The sequence below is a fragment of the Palaemon carinicauda genome, chromosome 13, assembly GCF_036898095.1.
Source record: "Palaemon carinicauda isolate YSFRI2023 chromosome 13, ASM3689809v2, whole genome shotgun sequence".
NCBI lineage: Eukaryota > Metazoa > Arthropoda > Malacostraca > Decapoda > Palaemonidae > Palaemon > Palaemon carinicauda.
Window position 1 is genome coordinate 127,308,562 of NC_090737.1, and position 12,695 is coordinate 127,321,256.

General features: G+C 37.2%; 2 protein-coding genes across 2 annotated transcripts in view; both read right to left on the bottom strand.

The window, feature by feature from the left end:
* The window catches only part of LOC137652074 (heat shock 70 kDa protein cognate 4-like), a 37,563-nt gene that overhangs the window by 8,548 nt on the left and 16,320 nt on the right, over positions 1 to 12,695 (bottom strand). The gene's annotated exons all lie outside the window — the stretch shown is intronic.
* Positions 621 to 1,601, bottom strand: LOC137651800 (uncharacterized). Its single transcript, XM_068385018.1, has 3 exons — positions 1,486 to 1,601; positions 1,147 to 1,236; positions 621 to 816 (listed from the first exon to the last, which is right to left on the bottom strand). Exons 1-3 carry the CDS (start codon positions 1,599 to 1,601, stop codon positions 621 to 623), a joined length of 402 nt encoding a protein of 133 aa, XP_068241119.1.

Sequence of the window (12,695 nt, forward strand, 5' to 3'; positions counted from 1 at the left end):
TTTATCTATCTGTTTATCAATCTATCTATCTATATATCTGTCTATCTATATATCTATCTATCTATCTATCTATCCAACTTCATGCGGGAGCATGTATGCACATTTGACATAATTTAGCGTAAGTCTACAGTATGTCCACTGCATGCTTTTATGAAAGCTGCATCGAATTTGTTTGTATTTTTTCAGTGCAGGTTTACGAACGAATTATTTCATAATGAATATTTTCTTTTCCTTCTTGGTCTTAACATCTACTTGTTCATATTTGGTTTAGACGTCTTGTTTTTTTTTTTTCCGAACAAATTATTCTTCATTTGAAGTTCGTTTACTTTTCCAAATTCGTTTGTGTCTAGACATTTGTTCGAATTTCATTGTAATTTTTTTGATTTTTTTTCTTTGAATCATTTCACGTTCTACTATCCCTTTAATTTTTTAAGTTATTTTTTATATCATTCTAGCAATGTTGCTAACATCTGTAAGATGAAGTACAGTATTTGTGTCCGTAAAAAGAGGAGTACTGTATGCAATAAGAAAAATGACATTACACATCCCAAGAAGAATGTGTAGGCCTAATCCTTATTGGGGTGCAATATCTTAATCTGGAATATTTCATTTGCAGTGGTTCAGAGTAGGCCTATGGCGAATGTACAGTAGTGGTTCAGAGTAGGCCTATGGAGAATGTAGTGGTTCAGAGTAGGCCTATGGAGAATGTAGTGGTTCAGACTAGGCCTATGGAGAATGTAGTGATTCAGAGTAGGCCTATGGAGAATGTAGGGGTTCAGAGTAGGCCTATGGAGAATGTAGTGGTTCAGAGTAGGCCTGTGGAGAATGCAATGGTTCAGAGTAGTCTTATAGAGAATGTGGTGGTTCAGAGTAGGCCTAAGGAGAATGTAGTGGTTCAGAATAGGCCTATGGAGAATGTAGTGGTTCAGAATAGGCCTGTGGAGAATGTAGTGGTTCAGAGTAGGCCTATGGAGAATTTAGTGGTTCGGAGTAGGCCTATGGAGAATGTAGTGGTTCAGAGTAGGCTTATGGAGAATGTAGGGGTTCAGAGTAGGCCTATGGAGAATTTAGTGGTTTGGAGTAGGCCTATGGAGAATGCAGTGGTTCAGAGTAGGCCTATGGAGAATGTAGTGGTTCAGAGTAGGCCTATGGAGAATTACGTGGTTCAGAGTAGGCCTATAGAGAATGTAGTGGTTCAGAGTAGGCCTATGGAGAATGCAGTGGTTCAGAGTAGGCCTATGGAGAATTTAGGGGTTCAGAGTAGGCCTATGGAGAATGTAGTGGTTCAGAGTAGGCCTATGGAGAATGTACAGTTCTGGTTCAGAGTAGGCCTATGGAGAATTTAGTGGTTCAGAGTAGGGCTATGGAGAATGTAGTGGTTCAGAGTAGGACTATGGAGAATGTACAGTAGTGGTCAGAGTAGGCCTATGGAGAATGTAGTGGTTCAGAGTAGGCCTAAGGAGAATGTAGTGGTTCAGAGTAGGCCTATGGAGAAGATAGGGGTTCAGAGTAGGCTTATGGAGAATGTAGTGGTTCAGAGTAGGCCTATGGAGAGTGTAGTGGTTCAGAGTAGGCCTATGGAGAACATCATATTGCTCCATAATATAAAGTATTTATAGGAAAAAACTAGTAATAGAAATAGAAGAGGATCAGTAACCCCTTTGAACATAAAGGTTTTAAAGGTCGTTCATGAATAGCAAGGGCAAGGGACAGTGACATTGCCCCAGCAAGCAGGACAATGCTCTAGAGACTGACCATATATTATATGATCAGCGCCCAAGCCCCTTCTCCACCCAAGCTAGGACCAGAGAGGGCCAGGCAATGGCTGCTGATGACTCAGCAAATAGACCTATAGGCTCCCCCAAACCCCCAACCAAGGTCTATAGAATACAAGGTCTACCCATCAGCGACCCAAAATTTGTCTTCGACCCATGCGGAGATTAATGACATCACACTGTACCATGCTCTGATTTACCAGCCTTTGTTTGTCAGTATCTACAGTTAGTTTACAAGGAATCTGGTGTTATTATTCAGTGTGACGCTCTTCCGCTTCCCAATTAACTATTTGTTGAGTCCCATTTGCAGAGTGCTTGAATTAATTACTATTGGTTAAAATGCCTCGTTACTGTGCTGTGTATGAGTGTTCTTCTAGTAAAGATAAAAGAAATGAAGGAGTAACTCTTCACAGCTCTCCCAAGCACGTGGAAACTAGAAAGCTGTGGACAAATTCATGTAAAAGGAAGGACCCTTTCAACCCTGATAAGGAAATCATGTGTAGTTTTTCATTTTGAACCTGATGCATTTGAAAGGAACCTGAAATATGAATTGCTTGGAGAGTCAATGCCAAAAAAACCAACGACGATTAAAGGAAGGATCAATTCCAACATTATCATTACCTCTATCACAAGGTAAGGTTCAAAACTGAAATATATTTTTGGTAAACGATATGTAATAGATTATACATATGAAAACTAACAATATATCAGTATTCTTTTATTAAACGCATAAACACTCACTCCAATTTTTAATTTTGACAAATATAAGGCAATGCATTTATGTATCTTTTGATTTGAAGTGGAGTATATATTGTAAATGATAAAAGTGAATGCAACTTTTGTTATGTATATCAGTATCAAAGAAGCAAGTTCCGCATGACTCAAAGATGTCCAGAAATGCCTATGGGTTGAACTTAGAAAATCAGAATAAAATGATCAAATGCATGACACAGACAGTGAAATCAATGAAGGTAATTGGAAGTAAAAGTCTTTTTCACAACTCTGACCATCCTTTACATTCAGATCTCCCTGGACAATTCTATCCTGTTCGTAATACTAGGCAGGCAGTTAATTCTATTAGCCAGGCCTTCTCCATCACGAGGCTCAATACTACGCAGTACTCTAGAAGTTTTATTCCATCTGTGACCAAGTTGTGGAATGATCTTCCTAATCGGGTGGTTGAATCAGTAGAACTTCAAAAGTTCAAAGTTGGAGCAAATGCTTTTTTGTTGACCAGGCAGACATAGTCTTTTTATAGTTTATTTATGACATATTTGTTTTTGATGTTGTTGATAGTTTATTATATGACATGTCTGTTTTGACGTTGTTTCTTATTTTAGAATGATTTATTGTTAATTTGTTCTCTTCATTTATTTATTTCCTTATTTCCTTTCCTCATTGGGCTATTTTTCCCTGTTGGAGCCCCTGGGCTTATAGCATCTTGCTTTTCCAACTAGGGTTGTAGCTAGGATAGTAATAATAATAATAATAATAATAATAATAATAATAATAATGCTTTCGTTTTAATGAAGGCCAGACGGGGATTAAATTCCATGGAACAGCTATCTCCCAGTCCTTTGCAAGGAGCCAAAATTAATAATATAACTTAACTTTAGAGATACTAATGAAGAAGGATGCTGGTGAATGGCACAGCATATAACCATACGCTACGATGTCAGGCAGGGCAGCTGATCGGGACTACTTTGTACCCTAAAGCTCCAAAAAAAAAAAGTCCTTCAAAAAGCAGGCATCCGTGCTTACCCTATACAAATGGGAAAAGGCACATATACCTGGGACCGAAGCAATGTACAAATGTGCTGGTATATATACATATATTATATATATATATATATATATATATATATATATATATATATATATATATATATATATATATATATATATATATATATATATATATATATATATATATATATGAAGGAGCTTCAGAAGTTCAAACTTGTTGCAAATGCATTCCTGTTGACGTGGCTGACATAAGTCCTTCATCTTCTCTTCCTTCCCCTGCTTCTTTTACATCTCTAAGGACCCATTCTGTTATTCTTAATGTCCATTTAGAGTGCTTTCGTATCCACGTTGCTCTTTTTCTGTCTCTTAGTGTTATTCCCATCATTATTCTTTCCATTGATCTTTGAGTTGTAACGGGCTCATGATCTAAGGCAGCCCATTCACGATCAGCAAATTACTGAAGGAATTCCTTCAGTAATTACTGATCGTGAATGGCTTGCTTAAGGCTTTGGTAAGGCTCCAAGTTTCTGATGCATGAGTTTAATTGTCTCTTTCATAAGGCTTTCGTTAACCATACTATCGTTTCTTCTTAAACACGTTGATCTTCCACTTTGTCTTGGTTCCAAGTCCTTTGTCAATCAATTTATAAACACTTATTTTATTATTATTATTATTATTATTATTATTATTATTATTAATATTATTATCATTATTATTACTTACGAAGCTACAACCCTAGTTGGAAAAGCAGGATGCTATAAGCCCAAGGGCTCCAACAGGGTAAAATAACTTAGTGAGGAAAGGAAATAAAGGAATAGATAAACTACAAAAGAAGTAATGAACAATTAGAATAAGATATTTCAAGAATAGTAACACCATTAAAATAAATATTTCCTATATATAAGCTATAAAAGTGGAAGAAAAAAAAAAAGATGGAATAGTGTGCCAGAGTGTACCCTCAAGCAAGAGAACTCTAACTCAAGATAGTGGAAGACCATGGTACAGAGGCTATGTCACTACTCAAGACAAGAGAACAATGGTTTGATTTTAGATTGTCCTTCTCCTAGAAGAGTTATTCGCCATAGCTATAGAGTTTCTTCTTACCTTACCAAGAGGAAAGGAGTCACTGTATGAACAGCTTGAAGACTAGCATAAATGAAACCCAGGTGCAAAGTCTTGTCCACACATTTTGCAAGTTCTTCTTATGGAGTTTCGGTTGATTTTCTGTGGTTTTCTCACTGTTATTAGTATATATATATATATATATATTATATATATATATATATATAATATATATATATATATATATATATATATATATATAATATGTATATATATATATATATTATATATGTGTATATATATATTATATATGTGTATATATATATATATATATATATATATATATATATATATATATATATATATATATATATATATATATATACTAATAACAATGAGAAAACCACAGAAAATCAACCGAAACTCCATAAAAAGAACTTGCAAAATGTGTGGACAAGACTTTGCACCTGGGTTTCATTTATGCTAGTCTTCAAGCTGTTCATACAGTGACTCCTTTCCTCTTGGTAAGGTAAGAAGAAACTCTATAGCTATGGTGAATAGCTCTTCTAGGAGAAGGACAATCTAAAATCAAACCATTGTTCTCTAGTCTTGGGTAGTGACATAGCCTCTCTACCATGGTCTTCCACTATCTTGAGTTAGAGTTCTCTTGCTTGAGGGTACACTCTGGCACACTATTCCATCTTTTTTTTTTCTTCCACTTTTATAGTTTATATATATGAAATATTTATTTTAATGGTGTTACTGTTCTTGAAATATTTTATTCTAATTGTTCATTACTTCTTTTGCAGTTTATATATTCCCTTATTTCCTTTCCTCACTGTGTTATTTTACCCTGTTGGAGCCCTTGGGCTTATGGCATCCTGCTTTTCGAACTAGGGTTGTAGCTTCGTAAGTAATAATAATAATAATAATAATAATAATAATAATAATAATAATAATAAAATAAGTGTTTATAAATTGATTGACAAAGGACTTGGAACCAAGACAAAGTGGAAGATCAACGTGTTTAAGAAGAATACATAGTATGGTTAACGAAAGCCTTATGAAAGAGACAATTAAACTTATGCATCAGAAACTTGGAGCCTTACCAAAGCCTTAATCAAGCCATTCACGATCAGTAATGACTGAAGGAATTCCTTCAGTAATTACTGATTGTGAATGGGCTGCTTTAGATCATGAGTCCGTTACATCTCAGAGAGACTTGGAAAGAATAATGATGGGAATAACACTAAGAGGCAGAAATAGAGCAACGTGGATACGAAAGCACTCTAAATGGACATTAAGAATAACAGAATAGGTCCTTAGAGATGTAAAAGAAGTAGGGGAAGGAAGAGATGATGGATTGACGGACTAGGGAAGTTTGCGGGTGTGGACTGGCACAGAAAGATCATGAATAAACACAAGTGATAGGATATGTCTGAAGCCTTTGATCTGCAGTGGATTAGTAAAGGCTGATGATGATGATGATGAATAAATATATGTTTTGATTTTCTTGGGATTTTTTTTTCTAATTATCAACAATGATGATACCAAACGTAAAAAAGACTCCAAGATGATGATAACTATAATGATAAGAAAAGTAATATAGACAATTTGAACAATAATAATTTCCCCTATTAATCAAAACTGATAAATAGAAAAAAAAACAAGATTAATGAAAATATGGAAATTGGGAATCAAATATAGAATTACAGTCCCAACATTTAGTGATTTGTAAAGCGGGGTTTACACGATCTATCGGTTCGTCGAACCCGGTTGACGAACCTGTTGTCAAACGGCGCGAAGAGGTAGAGTCAGCCACAAATGCCTAAGGTTTGAGGACAATGAAGCCCGGCCCACAAAAGGCAGGCGAGAACAGACTTTCCTCGAACAGTTCGACGAACGTGTTTGACAACTGAATACGCCGTTCACTCGTTCGAGCATTACTTCAAACACTTGTCTGTCGAACCGCGTTCGACGAACCATTCGACGGTGTAAACCTGCCTTTAGACGTCGTCGAGAAACTAATCTCTGTCCAGGGGAGACGACAGTGACTTGTGGATCGAGGGAAAAGAAATAGATGATAATTCAGTTGCGTTCTTGCAATAGATCTCTCTCTCTCTCTCTCTCTCTCTCTCTCTCTCTCTCTCTCATGTTCCTCGCAGTATTAGTAGAGAGAATTTCGGTTCCGACTCTGATAGCTTCGGGGGTTTCTTGATGGCCCCTTCAAAAGGTCTTCGAAATCTCTCTCTCTCTCTCTCTCTCTCTCTCTCTCTCTCTCTCTCTCATAGTATTAGGAGAGAGAGAGAGAGAGAGAGAGAGAGAGAGAGAGAGAGAGAGAGAGAGAAAAAAAATTTGAAGACTTTTTGAAGAGGGCTTCAAGAATTCCCCGAAGCTATCAGAGTCGGAACCGATATTCTCCAGATCTGCGAAAGAATTTGCGGTCTTCATAGTTTCATGCTTTTTTTTTTCTTCATTTCAAGGCACCGACAGAACTCTGAAAAGTCAAAAATGGATCGTATAGTAATAAATCTATCTTGTTGTTGTGTATCAAAAATGGCGCAGATCTCAACTAAGAGTTCTGTTTATGATGTTATAAATCCAGTTGCCCAACATGGGGCTGTGAAAACTATATTGAAAAACAACAAGGCTGAGGAGGATGAAAGGAAGGCAAAAGAAGAATTACTCCAGCAAAGGATTCAGCAGCTGGAGAGGGAGTTAGAAGAGAAAAATACATCTCACAATGATGAAAGGACCATTTTTGAGGAAACTCAGAGATCATTCCGAACGGCCAGAGAACTAAAGAAGAGCGATGGAGGTGAACAGCCACTGGAACGCCAAGAGGATATGAAACTTTATAAGCTAAATTGTCTTTTGAAGGAAGAACTTGAAGACACACAACGAAAACTGACTCAAGCGAACAAAAAATTAGAAATCTCTCAAAAATGGATTGGAGTTCTGAAGGAAGAGATCAGCGAATTGGACCAAAAGCAGCAGCAAAACGAGAATGAGAGCGATGAAAAATTGGAAGATGCGTTGAAGAGGTTGGAAAGCCTGGAAAGAAAGTTATTAGAAAAGAACGATCAGGCTAAGAAATTACAGGCGACCGTAAACGCACAAGCTCTTGTGATTGAAAATAACCAAACTTTGGTAAAGCAATTGCTTGAAACAACGAAAAACCTCGATTTTAGGCAGATATTTCTTGAGGAAAAAGAAGAAAGACTGAAGCAAAGAGAAGCAAAGCTGAAGTCTAGAAAAGCTAAGGAAAAGGGCATAAAATCAAAACGGAAAGATCCAAAAAATCAGCGTAGACGTCGATTTGATATGTCATTGTACAGATTGTGGCAAAAGAAAGTAGAAACTGCCATTAATCAAGGCGTTCCGGAAGAATTTCATCCTCGGTTGGGTGGGGAAATTCTTCTAGATAGTTCTGAATATTTCGAGGCCATTCCTCAAAAACGCTCAATTAAATGCAGAACAGACTGGATATTTAAAATCCCATACAGTTTCAGAAACGATTTATCGAAAAAACAAGAATGGGAGATAATAGAGAGAAAAAAGAAGGAATATATTCAAAAGCTGAGGAAGCGAATTCCCTTTGAAAAGAAATGCGATAAGCTAGGGAAAGGATCGCGACGAAAAGACCAGTTCAGGAGGCTGTGGCCTCGAGTATTCAGAGTAGTGAAAATCAGAAGTTGTGCTGATGAAGATTTGACAGGAAACCAACGGATGGAAGCAGAGAAGAAAATTTGGCTCGAATACCAAGGAGGATTTGGATTAAAACATTGGATTCGTAGAAAGAGATTCTTGATGGAATTAAAACGTGACTTGTATCTTTATAAAATGTGGGATCATCTTCCTTTCGAACTGTGGAACATTATTCATGAACATCCTGATGAAAAACAAAATGACACGACTGCAACTAGGACTACGTGTGCTTCTACAAATAGTACTACGGGTGCTTCTACGAATAGCACTGCATCCAAAATTTCTGGTTCAGCAAAACCAAACCCCGAATTAGTGTCTAAGAGTCGACAGGTAACGGAAAGTTCAAGTGACCTGAAGCAAGGAAATGATCAAGTTGTACCATCTGATAGACAAGAAGACGAAGAAGAATTAAATGAAACTGATTTTGGATCCCTATCCAAGGCATCTCCCAAAAATCAACCCAAGACCTGTATAGTATATGGACCACTTAGGTCACAGGTATACTTTATAGACGGTATATCGAAAAGTGAATTGTGGCGGTTAATCATGCAAAAAAAAGAGCGCGATATTGAATGTTTCGGAGATAGGTTCGAGCTTTGTAGGGAACTTGTGAGGGATCGAAAGATACTCAGGAAACTCCTCAAATTAAAGAAGAAAAACGAAGGACTTAGATATAGCGAATTATATGAACTACTGAATGAAAAAGAAAAGCAGCTCGAATCAGACAGACTGTATCGACGCTATTGGGTTGGTAGACCCGAGAGGTTTCCTCCGCCGTTCTCTACCTCACGTCCGTTCAAAAGTAGGCAAAAGCATCGTTTCCATGATTGGCGTTTTATATGTCGCGAACATTATTATTATGGTTATCGTAAATTGTTTTTAAACCTTTGGGATAAATTACCATACGAGTTATGGTCTGCATTACATCAGTATCGACCGGGGAAGAAAACAGAGTGGGACAGCCAAGAAGATAGTCTAGAACTAGAGAGCTCGAAGTCGGTTGAAATAAAAATGAAAATGGCAAGTCATGTGTCCTCTACAAACAAAAACGATAAAAGTCTAAGAGATCAATGGAAGGAAGAAGGCCTTACTGCCTGGCTCGGGAAAGAATGGCTGACGTTTCTGGAGGAATGTCAAAATTGCAAGTACAAAGAAGTACTTTCATCCTTCGACTTTTATTATCCAAAGATTGAAGTTTTTCAGCAAAGCGCTGTCATTTTGGGGAAGAGTTTGGGTGAAGGATTTCATGGTGTCGTGTATATGTGCCAGATTAATATTAATGGCGAATGGGTGGAAGGAGTGGCGAAACGCCTTAAAAAAACCAATGCTCGTGAGAGAGCAGATTTCGAAAGGGAAGCAAGAATCCTACATAGATTGAGGGGAATAGAAGGCGTAGTTCAATTCTATGGTAAATCCGAGACAGATGGAGTTCAGGACATTGTGACGTCTTACAATGGTTCCCAAACTTTGGAAACATGGATTAATAACGTAGCAAAGACACGCGAAAACTGCGCAAAGGCGCTTGATATTTTCTCACAAGTTGCGTTTAGTTTAAATGAAGTCCACGAGAGAGGCATCGGACATAACAGCCTTCATGGAGACAATATAGTCTTGGACGAGAATTATTCTCCATGTATCATAGACTTTGGACGAAGTTTGCCATTCGGTAAAAAATTTACTAGGCAGATAGTAATGGACAAGGTTTTAGTAAGGATGTATGATCCCCTTCTAACAGGATGCCACATGCTAACCTCGAAAGCAAACGATGTATACTACTTCGCCCGCATCATTTATTTGCATTTAATAATGGAATTCAATGAGTTTATAGAGGACGAATTATTTGAATTAGTGGCAAGGGCACTCAGGCCAGATGCAAATGCTAGACCTTCATTGGCAGATTTCAATATTTTGTTGGAGCAATTGGCAATAAAATTGAGGGATCAAAATGAAAATGAGTAAGTGCTCAAAATAGTGGAACTTAAAAATGTAATGTGATAATGGAAGACAATACTAATTGAAAACATATTAGAAAAAAATTAAAAAACGAAAAAAGGCTAAAAAAAATTGAAAAAAAAAGGAGCGGCTGCCTAGACCTATATTGAGAAAAGGATGGTAAGTAATAATTCCCCCCCCCTCTCTCTCTCTCTCTCTCTCTCTCTCTCTCTCTCTCTCTCTCTCTCTCTCTCTCTCTCTCTCTCTCTCTCTCTCTCTCTGTCCTTTGATGAAGATTCACTTGTCTTCTTGATGAAGTTTTGCCTGTACCAAAACTTTATCAAGGTGACAGATGCACCAGATACTGGATCGTCTCTTTTTGATTCATGAAGTTAGGTGGAAGTCTGATTTTCTGGTTTGCAATGTCTTCTTGATGAAGTTTTGCCTGTACCAAAACTTTATCAAGGTGATAGATGCACCAGATACTGGATCGTCTCTTTTTGATTCATGAAGTTAGGTGGAAGTCTATTTTTCTGGTTTGCAATGTCTTCTTGATGATGTTTTGCCTGTACCAAAACTTTATCAGGATGACAGATGCACCAGATACTGGATCGTCTCTTTTTGATTCATGAAGTTAGGTGGAAGTCTAGTTTTCTGGTCTACAATGTCTTCTTGATGAAGTTTTGCCTATACCAAAACTTTATCGAGGTGACATATGCACCAGATATTGGACCATCTCTTTTTGATTCATGAAGTTAGGTGGAAGTCTAGTTCTCTGGTCTGCAATGTCTTCTTGATGAAGTTTTGCCTGTACCAAAACTTTATCAAGGTGACAGATGCACCAGATACTGGATCATCTCTTTTTGATTCATGAAGTTAGGAAGAAGTTTAGTTTTCTGGTCTGCAATGTCTTCTTGATGAAGTTTTGCTTATACCAAAACTTTTTCAAGGTGACAGATGCACCAGATACTGGATCGTCTCTTTTTGATTCATGAAGTTAGGAAGAAGTCTAGTTTTCTGGTCTGCAATGTCTTCTTGATGAAGTTTAGCTTATACCAAAACTTTATCAAGGTGGCAGATGCTCCAAATACTTGACCATCTCTTTTTGATACATGCAGTTAGGAAGAAGTCTAGTTTTCTGGACTGCAATGTCTTCTTGGTGAAGTTTTGCTTGTATCAAACTTTTTCAAGGTGACAGATGCACCAGATACTGGATCATCTCTTTTTGATTCATGAAGTTAGGAAGAAGTCTAGTTTTCTGGTTTGCAATGTCTTCTTGATGAAGTTTTGCCTGTACCAAAACTTTATCAAGGTAACAGATGCACCAGATACTGGACCATCTCTTTTTGATTCATGAAGTTAGGTGGAAGTCTAGTTTTCTGGTCTGCAATGTCTTCTTGATGAAGTTTTGCTTGTACCAAAACTTTTTCAAGGTGACAGATGGACCAGATACTGGATCGTCTCTTTATGATTCATGAAGTTAGGTGGAAGTCTAGTTTTCTGGTTTGTAATGTCTTCTTGATGAAGTTTAGCTTGTACCAAAACTTTTTCAAGGTGACAGATGGACCAGATACTGGACCATCTCTTTTTGATTCATGAAGTTAGGAAGAAGTCTAGTTTTCTGGTTTGTAATGTCTTCTTGATGAAGTTTTGCTTGTACCAAAACTTTTTCAAGGTGACAGATGGACCAGATACTGGACCATCTCTTTTTGATTCATGAAGTTAGGAAGAAGTCTAGTTTTCTGGTTTGTAATGTCTTCTTGATGAAGTTTTGCTTGTACCAAAACTTTTTCAATGTGACAGATGGACCAGATACTGGACCATCTCTTTTTGATTCATGAAGTTAGGAAGAAGTCTAATTTTCTGGTTTGTAATGTCTTCTTGATGAAGTTTTGCTTGTACCAAAACTTTTTCAAGGTGACAGATGGACCAGATACTGGACCATCTCTTTTTGATTCATGAAGTTAGGAAGAAGTCTAGTTTTCTGGTCTGCAATGTCTTCTTGATGAAGTTTTGCTTGTACCAAAACTTTTTCAAGGTGACAGATGGACCAGATACTGGACCATCTCTTTTTGATTCATGAAGTTAGGAAGAAGTCTAGTTTTCTGGTCTGCAATGTCTTCTTGATGAAGTTTTGCTTGTACCAAAACTTTTTCAAGGTGACAGATGGACCAGATACTGGACCATCTCTTTTTGATTCATGAAGTTAGGAAGAAGTCTAGTTTTCTGGTCTGCAGTGTCTTCTTGATGAAGTTTTGCTTGTACCAAAACTTTTTCATGGTGACATATGAACCATATACTGGACCATGTCTTCATGAAGTTAGGAAGAAGTATAGTTTTCTGATCTGCAATGTCTTCTTGATGAAGTTTTGCTTGTACCAAAACTTTTTCAAGGTGACAGATGGACCAGATACTGGATCGTCTCTTTTTGATTCATGAAGTTAGGAAGAAATCTAGTTTTCTGGTCTGCAA

What these genes read in the sequence shown, in the direction of transcription:
- LOC137651800 (XM_068385018.1), bottom strand. Translation starts at nt 1,601, where the DNA reads ATGGAGCAATATGATGTTCTCCATAGGCCTACTCTGAACCACTACACT. An exon ending in AACCCCTATCTTCTCCATAG is followed by an intron (nt 1,237 to 1,485) that starts GCCTACTCTGAA and finishes AATTCTCCATAG; the next exon opens with GCCTACTCTGAACCACTGCA. An exon ending in AACCACGTAATTCTCCATAG is followed by an intron (nt 817 to 1,146) that starts GCCTACTCTGAA and finishes CATTCTCCACAG; the next exon opens with GCCTACTCTGAACCACTACA.